Here is an 11,821-nt window from a genome sequence, read left to right as displayed (position 1 = left end):
ATGAATGGAGGGGCGGGCGGAGCGTTCGCACGGCGATTGGTCGAAGAGGACGTCAATCAGCGCGGGGCCGAGGACTCAAAGTTGGGAGGCGGTGGGCTGCGGGCCGGGCTGGCTGTGCGGGGTCCAGAGGTTCCCCGGGGATCCCAACTTTCCTCGCCCGGCCGGGAGGTCCCAGCGACGGCGGGTTCGGCCGTCGCCGAAGGAACAAAGGGGCCTCGGTGGGCGGCGGCGGGCGTGCAGCGATGGCAGCGGGCGGTCGGGAGCACAGCCTGCGGGAGGAGCTGACCTGTGCCATCTGCTGCGAGCTGTTCAGCCAGCCCGTCATGCTGGACTGCATGCACCACTACTGCAAGGCCTGCATCCAACGGTACTGGGCCAGCGGCCCCCGGGTCGCCTCGTGCCCGCAGTGCCGCCGGCAGTTCCCCCGGCCCACCTTCCGTACGCACCACCTGCTGGCCGGGCTGGTGGAAAAAGTGCGGCTCTACGGCTCCCAGGAGCACCGCCACCAGGTGCAGGTGAGCCCCGAAGGGAGGAGGGGATGTGCTGCTCCGGGAGCTGGGCCCTGCAGCAGTCAGTTCCCTGCAGGATGGTTTCTTTAGCAAACAGATATTCCGGTCTGGAAGTCCCAGTCGTTTGTAGAATCGCTTGAGGTGGAAGGGACCATTAAAGGCCATCTGGTCCAACTCCCCTGCACTGAACAGGGGCACCCACAGCTCCGTCAGGTGCTCAGAGCCCCTCCAGCCTGACCGTGGCTGTCTGCAGGGATGGGGCACCACCACCTCTCTGAGCAACCAGTGCCTCACCACCCTTCTCATAAGAGAACTTCTTCCTTATATCCAGTCTAAGTCACCCATTTGATACCACTTCCTCTTGTCCTATCACAACAGACACTGCTAAAAAAGTCTGTCCCCTCCCTTGTTGCTGTTTTGGGAAATCCAATTGTGCCTTCCTTCCAGTGCTGGCCTTGAGTTGGCTTTGCTCTTGAGTTGCAGCAAAAAATCGAAAAGGGATTATCTTCTTTTCCTTGTTCCTGCAGAAGCGCCTGGAAGAAGCTTTACAAGCCCATCAGAAAGAGATGGAGAAGTTCTTGCAGCAAAAGCGTGCAGTGCAGGGAGATATCTGTAGCCTGACGGTAACTGCTGAGCCAGCACTCTTCATGTGCCCTCCTGGGTGGTGGTGGGTGTTTGCCTGAGGGAAGCCTTCAGGGTTGCCACAGCGGTTGCACAGATACTTGGTCAGTGACTGAGAAGCCTTTCTAGAAGGGAAAGTGACCATCTGTAATCCCAGTACTGGTGAAGACAGAGTAAGCAAGAGCAAAGCCCAGGGAAGCTTCTTGAACCTCACTGCCTTTTTTTATCTATTCTGCTGTCCTGTGCTTGAGCCAGCCTGGCTGCAGGTTTTGGAGTAAAGTTTGAGGTTAGATGGGCACCCTTGCTCTGTCATAAATCCCTGGGTTAACATTCACAAAGGAGCTGTGTGTCCATGTGTTGCTACTTGAGCAGCCCCTCTTCATCCAGCAGGCTGATTCTTTGAAAAGGGTTGAATCTTGGAACCTGTAGAAACCTCTTATGTGTCTGGAGGGCAGGCAGCAAAGCTGGAGGGGCTGGATCAGCAGTGCTGGTGATGCTGCAGAGAGCAGTGGCCTTGCTACAAGGACTGCTTAGACTTACTGTGCAGCTCTGAGAGGATGTGATATGCCCAGGTGTTTCTCTAGTGTTTCTCTCCACGCTGGAGTAGTACCGGTCTGCCTGCTCATCACTGATCTCTGAGACAAGAACAGCCACAGGCTGACTAAGCTTCCTTGTTGAGTGGCATAGAAGTACTAAAAGACAGGAAAGGAGGGTTAAAGGAAAGAACAAGTAGTTCAGAGGTACAATTAAACTGATGGTAGAAGGTCTTCAGAATCAAGTCTGATCTGGTGTGTCAGCACAAGCATCTGCTAAAGCAAAAAAAGAGGCTGGAGTGCCATGGCTGGCTGGTAAAGCTGGAGGCATACTTTGAGTGAGATCAGTATCATGATGGTAGAAAGGATGTGTGTTTGGCAAACTCAGCTAGAAAATAATGAGAACTAAGATTGCTCTTAGAGATTAAAAGCTTGAAGAGGCAAGAAAAAGTCATTGGCTGTGTCTTGTAAAGGAAGGTAGTGAGAGCACCACAAGGTTTACTGGCCAATCAAACACCTTAGAGAGGGGAAATGCTCTCTGAAGAGACTGTAACAGGATTTTATCAGCCTTAAGTACAGAGATTATTTGGCACAGCTTTTTCTAGTACAAACTAAGGGCCCTATAGAGCTGAGGTATTTCGGGGAAAACAGCAGCAAGTTGCCAGTGTCAGGCACCTCTGTTTGGTGTCTGGCATGATGTGAAATGAATCCTAACCTGAACCACGAAGTAGGCAGCTCCAGAAAAACACAAGGGCTCCAGTATAAAATGTTAAGCAAATTCCTGATGATGTGAGAAAGGGCTGTGAGCTCCTACCTGCATGCAAAGATTTTTAGTTAAAGCAACAAAACTATCAGTAGAGCTTGGTGTTCCCCATGGCTGTATGCAGCCTCAGCAGTTGTCCATGTCTAATTCTTCTTCCAAAAAGTTGTGGGTATGTCTGAAACTGATTTTTAGGACTCTATAAGCACAGAAATGTGCCCAGCCATCTCACACGTCTGTGTGTTTTGACTGCCAGACTCATTACTGTTGTCTTCTGCTCAGAAAGCATCTGGGGAGCTGAACTTCAAGATCCGGGCAGAGTTCACTCGCCTGCATCAGATCCTGGAGGAAGAGGAGAGAGCTGTGCTGGCAGAGCTAGGCAAAGAGGAGGAGCAGGCACTGGCACGGCTGCATGGGGACGTCCACCAGCTGGAGGAAGGAATGGCAGTGCTGCGGAGAGATATGGAGCGCCTAGAGCAAACCCTGAGCAACATGGAAGAGGTGTCATTGTTGGAGGTAAGCGTGCTTGGCTGGCTGTGGCAGGAGGCAGAGGGTTGTTTCCGGACATTCTTCTGGCATGAAGAGAGTCTTAAATGACACACCAGGCTGTAGCTGGAAGTTGCTCTTGCTGCCATCCCTCTGGATTGTCTGCCTGACTCCTTTGAGTCTGGAGGCCTTGGCTACCAGGGGACACAACAATCCCTTGGATGTGATGGGTCTTAGAGGCCTTCCTCCTTCTGCCACCCCTGTGAAATCTCCCAAGCCTCAGTGCCCAGCCAGTTTTCCCCAGGGTGGAGGGGGTCCTTGCGGCTTGCTTTCCTCTGCTACATGACAGTAGAAGTCAGGACAGGGAGTTTATTTGTGCAGCTGCATGAATTACAGACAATGACTGCTAATTCTCTCTGGTCCTCACTGCAGGTGGAGAGCCTGGATATCAGGTACGTGTCTGGCATGAAAGAAGCTGATTTCTCTGCTTATCTCTGTCTCTGGCTGGGACCATACGAGGGAGGGCTCTTATCTTGACTTCTGAAAGCACTGCAGGCTGCTCAGCAGACAACTGCTGCTGTGTCAGATGAGGGCTGGTCCGCAGCACGCGCTAGATGCACTCCCTGGGGAACATGTGTGCTGAGACAGCCCAACTGGAGGGAGTGTGCAGGAGATGTGCTGCTTGGGATGAGTGCAAGAGCCATGCATGCTACAAATGGGAGCAGACTTAATTTGGGTGCTTTGACTTCTCTGCTCTTTCTCACAGTTTCTCACTGTTCAAGGGTCTGCAAAACTGACATTGAAGGGCAGGTTTGAGCAGCGAGAATAGCTGAGGGTAGCGTTTCCTAGAGCAGTGCTGCTATGGAGAAGTGTCCCTTCTCTGCATGGGGGATGCAGCTTGGCCTGTGCATGGTGTGGGTGTGCTGGGTGATAGCTGTTGTGGGTCAGTGCTGTGCAAGCAGCAGTGCTAGTTCCAGCTCTGTCCACTCAGTCTGTCACAGTTCTACTCCTGAGCTGTGTGCTTTGCTTGCTCTGTGCCAAGAGGAATAAGTCACTGGTACAGAGATTGGTGTTCAGTCTTCACCAAATCTGTTGTGCATGATGATCTGCTGCACTCTTGAGTTTGTTCCTGTGCACAGGAGGCTCAGCATTAGGACTGACCACCACTTTCTCTGCCCAGGCCTTCAGTGAGTGTCAAGCCCTCGCCTGCCTTTGACCTGCAGCACTACCGGGACAACCATGGTGGCCCTTTGCAGTACATCTTCTGGAGGCAGATGCTGCAGTCCATCTGCCCTGGTGAGCAGATGGGTGGGAGGGGTGGATGTGCTGAGGCTGTGGGGTGCAGCAGAGGGGCTGGAGATGCTCTGCAGGGGAAACATGTAGCCTGAAAATGCTGTCCATCGCTTCTCCAACAGTTCCAGCCTCACTCACCTTTGACCCTGAGTCAGCCCACCCCAACCTGGTCTTCTCCAGAGACCTGACAGCAGTGACGGAGCGGGAGAGAGCCCAGCCTGTCCCCAGGAGCCCCCGGCGCTTCCAGCAGTGTGTCAACGTCATGGCCTCACGCACCTTTGACTGCGGCCAGCATTACTGGGAGGTGTGGGTGGGCAGCAAAACCAAGTGGGACCTGGGGGTGGCTGCTGAGGCTGTGAACCGGGCAGAGAAGGTGAAGCTGTGCCCAGAGAATGGCTACTGGACGCTTCGCCTGAGGAACAAGACAGAGTACTGGGCCACTGCCACCCCCTGGGTGCGCCTGTTTCCCCAGCAGCCTCCCCGCAAAGTGGGGGTCTTCCTAGACTGCCAGGAGGGCACCGTGGCTTTCTTCGATGCTAAGGACATGTCCCATCTCTTCACCTTCCACGACGTCTCAGCAGAGAGGTACTGCCCCTTCTTCAGCACCTGCTTCAGTGATGGCAGGGACAACGTAGAGCCCATGCGCATCTGCCACCTGGCTCTGTGATCAGTGGAGGGAGTGGGATGCTGTGCCCCTGTGAGAAACTCCCCTGTGTGGGGCTGGGGCCACTTCTGCGCCTCCACTCCCATGTTTAAAGTGAGCGGTGGACAAGAAAAGCGTTTGCAGTGCTGTTTAAGAGCTGTTAACCAGGTGCCGTCTGCCGGCAGCAGAGGGAGCTCTGTGCACGGCGCAGGGCCCGCAGCAACCCGGAGGTAGCGGCACAGCTCTATGCTTGGCCAGCGTTAAAGCTTGTTAAAGAGGCTCCTGTGTCTGTACCTTCTCCTGGATTGGAGGCTGGGGTTCAGCTAGACTGGAGTGCAGCACAGCCTGGGGCATGGGCAGCCTTGGACTTCCAGAGAGGGATGCCCAGCAGATTGGCTGTGATTTTAGGCCTGGGATGTGTGGAATTGTGTGTATCCCTCTGAAGGGTCAAAGCAGAGGCTAAGTGCAGCCTAAGGTGATGGCTGGAGCCTGTGAATTCCTCCTCAATGAGGCTCAGCTTTCTTTGCCCGTGCAGAACAGAACCCCAGGTGCTTGCAGCACATGCTGCTGAAGCCAGTCACCTCTCTGAACTGCCTGAAACCACAGGAGAAGTGGCAGCTATCCCTGAGGTGTGGTGACAGCAGAGCTGGCAGGCGATGAGTGCAGCGGGGAGGAGGAGGCAGCCAGCTCTGCTGCTGCCCGTGCTTCATGTGGGTAGCTGTGGCTGCACGAGCTGTGAGCAGCTCATTGCAGTATGTGCCAGAGCTACCACCTCCTACACCTTCCTATTGCCAAAAGCAGAGCTGGTGAGCAGCAAAACCTGCTTGTCCCAACTGCCTGTGCTAGCAGGCTCCTGAGGTAGCACACACTCCTCCCCATGCTGTGCTGCATGCAGGAACCACAGCACGCTGCTTGCTAGCAGAACTGTGTTTTGGGATTTAATGTCCTTGTCTGGTCCTGCCAGGCTGGGAGAGCCTGTCCTCTCCCCAGGACATGGCTGGTGTGCTCCTATGTGCAGGGAAACTGTTGCTCCAAGCTGCTGTATGTGTAGCCTCAACCCTGCATGTAAATACTGTCTGCCTCTAAACATTATCTCAGAAATGCATTTTGCCAATAAACCATAGTACTGTGGAGCAAAAACTCCAGACTCTGTGTGAGAGCAGTGACCTTTACAGCCTGACTCTGTGTTTGGGGATGGGGAGAAGCACCCACCTCTGGTCCAGCAACCAGCTGCATTTTCCTTGTGGATTACCTTGTTCTGTCCTGGTGTTTCAGAGCCACCTTGGTGTGGTGTTTGTGTGGCTGTGCTCTGGACTGATCGGAGTCTGGCAGCTTCTGCTGTGCCTTAATCTCATTGCTTTGGGGAAGTTTTGCTCCCTTGGGCGCCCATCTCCGCGTACAGAAGGGAGGCGAGCTGTTAAAATGGGATCCTTTTGTTTCCGAGGGCGGCAACAATGGAAAGGTCCCACTAGTCGTGCAGTTACCGTGTGTTTGTGATGGAAAATTCCCCGTTGCGGTGGGATGAGCCCTCCCCGCGTCCTGCCGTTAGGCGGCATCGCGGATGGGCCGGTCCGTGCAGTGCTGTGTCTGGACTGCAGGGGTGGAGGTGCGGGAGCCAAAATCTGTTATCTTTGGGATACGGGAGGATTCCATGGAGCACAGCTCGCACCCTCTGCTCTTCCTTCTCCCCTCCTGCCCAGGGAGGTGGGGGTTCGCTGCCCCTGGAGGTGTGCAGGAACCATGGAGATGTGGCACTGAGGGATGTGGTCGGTGGGGATGGGTTGGGGTTGGACTTGGGGATCTTCAAGGTATTTCCAACCTTAATTATTTTGTGGTTCTATGATCCAGCTCTCCCGGGGTTAAAGACTCCCTCAGCAGGCCGGGGGTGCTGGAATAAAATAACGGCTGCGGTTGGATTCCCTCTGACAGCTCCAGGGAAGGGACGGGGTGATTTCTTCCCCAGGTTTGGCAGTGAAAGCAGTTGAGCACACAAGATGTTTTCATGCCTTTTAGAAGCCACGAGCACATGGTTCTTATTCAAGCTCTTTTTCTCTATTTGGTGTCTGCAAGCGTGCATAACTAACAACCCCGCGGGGCACAGCGTGGGGCTGTGTTTATTTATCCATTTGATGCTCGGAGGGCACATGAGCAGGAGGCTGGGGCTGCAATGTTCTCCTGGAGCTCCAGCATCACCTCCATGTCCACAGCCATGTCGTCCCAGTGTCAGCACCCTGCTGCCATCCACTTGCTGTGCCCCGTGGTGTGAAAGATGGGTTTGGGAAAAGGAGCAAAAGGAGAGGAGTGTGAGAGATACACGGAGCATCATGGGGTGCACAGCCAGCAGTAGGATTTATTGTATGTGCTTAGAGGTATGTGTGGATGCTGAGAGCAGCACAGCTGCTGCCGGTGCGTGTGGACGGCCTGCAGGAGGGTGGTCCGTAGTCCCTAAAGGAACAGCTGCGTTTGCGTGCACACAGGTGTGCCCTCGGGGGTGCAGGACCGCGCGTGCACAGGTGTGAGCTTCCAGGGAGCGCACAGACAGGCGTGGAGATAGGAGCTGCGCGCATCCACGCGCAAAGTGTGCACCCCCGGGGCTGGGAGGCACACGCGTGGCGATGCGCTGAGCACAGCCGCGAGCCCCCGCCGCTGCTCGGAGCCGCAGGTGCAGCCCCCAAGCACCCCCTCCCCTCCCCACCGCCCCGCTGCCCGCCCCGTACCGCCCCGCCCCGCCCCGTACCCGCCCGGCGCCCCGCGGGGTTCGGCGGAGGACGGCGGGCGGCCCGAGGAAAAGGAAGCGGCCCCGGTGCTCCCTCCCTGCCCGCCGCCGCGCGTCGCCGCAGCTGGGGAGCGCCGGGAGCAGAGCTCGGGTGCGGGGCGCTCCGCACCGCTCCGCACCGAACCGCCCGCAGCTCCGGAGATGAAGAGAGTTTGCACGCTGCCCCTCTGGCTGTGGCTCGGCATTGTCTCGGAGGCAGGTGAGCTCTGCGGGGCGCGCTGCGGGGCTGCACCGGGCACCTGCGGTTATGCGGGGGATGCGGCTGCCCCGTTCCGAGGTGTCCCGTTCCGAGGTGTCCCGTTCCGAGGTGTCCCGTTCCGAGGTGTCCCGTTCCGAGGTGTCCCGCGGAGATACAAGGAGGCACCGTTCTTAGGGCTGTCCCGCTCCCCACACTGTTCCGCCGCTGTTCACCGCCCCGATGGGGCGCACCGTGGCTGTTCCCGACGGCTGTGACGCCGCGCCGGGGCTGCGGGTGTGCGCGGTGCAAGGGGGGAAACGTCCTCGGAGTGTTACGGTGGGGATTCTTTTGCGGCTGCAGGGCAACCCGCGCTCCGCTCCTTTATTGTTCGTAGGCAGAAGCATCGCTCCGAGCGCCGGGTGTAGTGCTGGGAGGAGGGCAGGAGGAGGAGGAAGGGATCTGTGCACCACTCTGCCCGCTGCCCATCCTCCTCGTGGTGATCACTGTGGCCCACCTTGGACTCCCCCAGGACGGGGGGTTGGCGAGAGGCTGAGGGTGGCGAGCTGAGCCCCGCGGCTGTGGTGTGGGGCAGGTGGCTGCTGTTCCATTCTGAGCGTGGGGTGCGGACCGGGCGGCACCGCCAGGGATGGGGCAGCAGAGCCTTAGGAAACTGGTGTGAGTCAAGTGCTACAGATGGAAACGAGACCAATGGGAAGTCGGTAATGCGGGCAGAACGCAGGGGAACAAATTCAGGGGCTCAGATAGAATTTTTGTAGCCTTCAGCTCAGTGACTCACTGTCAGCGGTAGCATTGGTTCACCGGGAAGGCTGTGGGTCTGGGTGTGGGGGTTCAGAGCGGGCTATGGGTGCACTGCTGCAGTTGGCACAGCCAGCACGCCGTGCCCACACTGGTATGGATGCTCCATTTCTATGAGGGGACCTGCTGCGGGTGGCACAGCTGCTCACAGCTCTCGTTAGTGGTCTGCAAAGCAGTGCGTGGCTGTGCCAGATCCCTCCATCTCCCCGAAGTGCAGGGAGCAGTGTGGGGCTCTGTGTAGGTCTCACTCAGGGCTGCACGCTGCTCTGGAGCTCTGCTGTGCTGCCTGATGAGTGCAGCACAGAAGGGTGATGTGGAGCTCAAGCAGGAGACCGTACCTCCTCTGACAGAGTCATAGAATGGCATGGGTTGGAAGTGACCTTAAAAATCATCTATTATCTCTGCCTTCTGTCCTGCTGTACCTGAAACCAATTTTTCGATGCTCCCAACTGCATGCCAGTATTTGCTCCCCTCAGAAACAGGGATGTGAGTGCAAGATTGGTCCGTGTGTGGATGGTGGAATAGTTTGGTTTGGGACACGGAGAGCCCATCCTGGTGCTGCACTCCATTGCTCTGCACGGTGGGAGGAGGTGGGCTCTCTGTGCCCCAGCTGCACAGTGACCCCAGGGTGGAGCATCCCAGGGTCAGCCTCCATGCACAGCAGTGGGATCGCTCATGCCCTGCCCCGCTCCTGCACCGTGACCCCATGGTGCGAAGGAAGGGCCCGTGCTTGTGTAGGACATGAGCCGATGGCGCTGGCAGCTGCTGCTGCCCTCCTCAGAGCACACAGACCTCCCAGCCGGGTGCACAGCCAACCCCTGCCAGCAGCAACGTTTATGCTTGCAGATGGGATTTGGAGCACTTGCTTTATGGCAAGCAATAAACATGGGCCGTTTCAGTGACACCCTTTCATGCAAAAATCCAGGATTGTGCAGCAAGCCCTGCTCTGGTTCAGCCCGGTCACTTGGTGGTGAAGCGGAGCCGGGGCTGGGACGGCGGTGCTGGGGAGGGGGCACCTGTGACCTCACCATTTGCTCAAGGAAAACCTGAGAGGAATGGGCTGCTCTCCCTGTCCTGGGATTTGACTTGGGCATGCCAGCCTGCAGCTTGCTGCCTGTGTGTATACTGCTGCGGGGAGAATGGTGGCTGAGCTCAGTTTGATGTTTGGCTGAGGGGGGGCAAAGCTCTGGCACCAAAATGACCCCATCCAGGAGGGACCCACCCAGACTCCATGCTGCCCGTCGGCTCCGCGTGAGATCCCCATCCTCGGGGGGTTCTCAGCCCAACAGCATTTTCTAGGGCAGGCGTGGGAAGGGCAGGTGTTCTGGGAGGGAACAGGCTGTTCTCAGGGCAGTTCCTGGGGAGGGAAAGGAGAGCGGGATCCCATGGGAGCAGCAGCAGGGCTGGGGCCAGGCTGCCACTTCTCCAGCACTGTGCGATGCACCTGTGGTGCTCAGGGTGCCTCAAGGTGGGGGTCCTTAATGGGTTCTCAGCCCTTGGTGGCTTTGGGGAGCAGCATGAGCCCTGCGGGTGTGCCCACAGAGTGAGCATCACCTGCACCTTTGCATTCAGGCTGCTGGATTAAACAGCACCAAGCAATGGGGGCAAAGGTTTGGGGACCCTAGTTTTGGGAGGCTGCGTATTTATGCCACACTCATCCCACCCAAGGCTGCACCAAGCCCAGGGGGTGCTGCAGGCATGGCAATAAGCTCGGTGACTCGTGCCAACCAGATCTCACTGCCCAGGGAGTGGTTGTGGTTTCCTTGTGAGAAACAGCCCAACACCGCAGAGCTCTTCTGCTGGGCAGGACAGGCAAAATCACAGCGCGGTGGTTCCCTGTGGGTGACTGTGGTGGGGAGATGAAGAGTGCAGTGTCACCTGGGGCTGAGGCATATGGTAGCATCTCTGTTCCTGCATGTCCCCACCCAGGCAAGGGCGCACTGGCTCAGGAGGGTCCAGTGGAGGAGCCCGGGACTGTGCCCTGCACCAGAGCTGAGCTTATCCCGAGACCTTCATCAGCAAAAGAAATGCTGCCGCAGCTGCATTGGCATCTAGTAACTGGTTAAATTAATTCCAGGGTTTTATTGCCTCTGGTTATCCCAGACCTTTGTTTCTCGTTTCATGTTGTTACAAGAGAGGGTTCACCGGGCCCCAGGGGGGCTTTTTCTCTCTGGTTGGAATAGTTGTGATGCTTTCAGCACCAAGTGTTGTTGCCCATCTGTGGTGCTCACTGTGAGCGCAGAGATGGCCTGCGCTCAACTGGGCGAGGAGGATCCTGGTGAAAGTCCCCCTGGTTTTAAAGGCAGAGATCTGTCCTGGATTCTTTTCTCTACTGGGGGATCAGAAACAGGTCTGAGGCAGTGACTTGTGTTTCACCTTACAGCTTCTCCCACGTGCTAATTGTTTTTCTTGCTGCAGTTCTGCCCCCGCCTCCCAGCGTGAGCAGCGTTCGGGCCAAGCGTGGAGGTGCTGTGGGACGGACGTCATGTGCTAATGGGGAGGATCAGTGCAGGGGGTCTTGGAAAGGCTCCAAGCAATGGGACAGGGCTGTGGGGAATGGCATGAGACATCAGAGTGCATTCTCTTCCATCTGGTCACAGAGCAACCAAAGTCGCCTGTGCAGGGAAAGGCAGCAAGAAACCAGGTGTATCCCCACGCAGGGTGTGAGAAGGGCTGCAAACCCTCCTTGTCTCCATCCCCCATCACCGATGGACAGAGCTGTGTAGTGAGCAGAGATGAAGGGGAAAGGTGGGAGTTGACCTGCCTGTGTGTGCAAGGAAGGATTCAGCACAGTGCAGTGATGCTCTTGAAATCCTTTGGTGCATCCAAAACCCCATGCACGGCGGTTCTCTACCCGCAGCATGGTGTACGTGGTGCTGTGATGGTGACAGTACTCTAGCACAGGGTAGGGTTAAGCAAAACGGTGCAGTGCCAGTGCCAGGCTTGGTGTCCAGGTTCTCCCTGGCGGAGGTCAGCGGTGGTTCATGGGAAAGGAAAAATTGGCAGCTGGGCCGGATGTCCCTGCATTTCCCCTCTTCCTGCAGCCGCCTGAACGATGTTCCTTATTTAGCTTTCCTGACGGACAGGAGGAATCTGATGGCGGAAACTGTCACTGCCTGATAACAGCACGGGGAGCACTGAGCTGGGCGGCACAGTGGGGAGCGGGGCAGTTCTGGCCCTGGGTTGGGATGTCCGTGGGCACGGAG

The 11,821-nt window shown here is 56.9% G+C and overlaps 2 protein-coding genes across 4 annotated transcripts in view; both read left to right on the top strand.

Annotated features, from left to right (window-relative positions):
* Positions 1-5,985, top strand: BTNL8 (butyrophilin like 8). Its single transcript, XM_042881770.1, is given in 8 exon segments — positions 1-111; positions 113-208; positions 210-515; positions 1,037-1,132; positions 2,706-2,939; positions 3,342-3,361; positions 4,090-4,205; positions 4,325-5,985. Coding segments are annotated over 8 exon segments (1,524 nt in total). The 3' UTR covers positions 4,870-5,985.
* Positions 5,986-7,684: 1,699 nt separating this feature from the next.
* FLT4 (fms related receptor tyrosine kinase 4) overlaps positions 7,685-11,821 on the top strand; it is a 46,883-nt gene continuing 42,746 nt past the window's right edge. For all 3 annotated transcript variants that reach the window (XM_042881579.1, XM_042881580.1, XM_042881578.1), the window contains exon 1: positions 7,685-7,820. In XM_042881579.1, the coding sequence (XP_042737513.1) occupies positions 7,763-7,820 (58 nt within the window). In that variant the 5' untranslated portion in view covers positions 7,685-7,762. The remainder of the gene's footprint in view (positions 7,821-11,821) is intronic.

Source organism: Lagopus leucura, unplaced genomic scaffold (genome assembly GCF_019238085.1).
Source record: "Lagopus leucura isolate 7727_CA_CO unplaced genomic scaffold, USGS_WTPT01 Super-Scaffold_100030, whole genome shotgun sequence".
NCBI lineage: Eukaryota > Metazoa > Chordata > Aves > Galliformes > Phasianidae > Lagopus > Lagopus leucura.
This window is presented reverse-complemented; position numbering and strand designations above follow the sequence as displayed.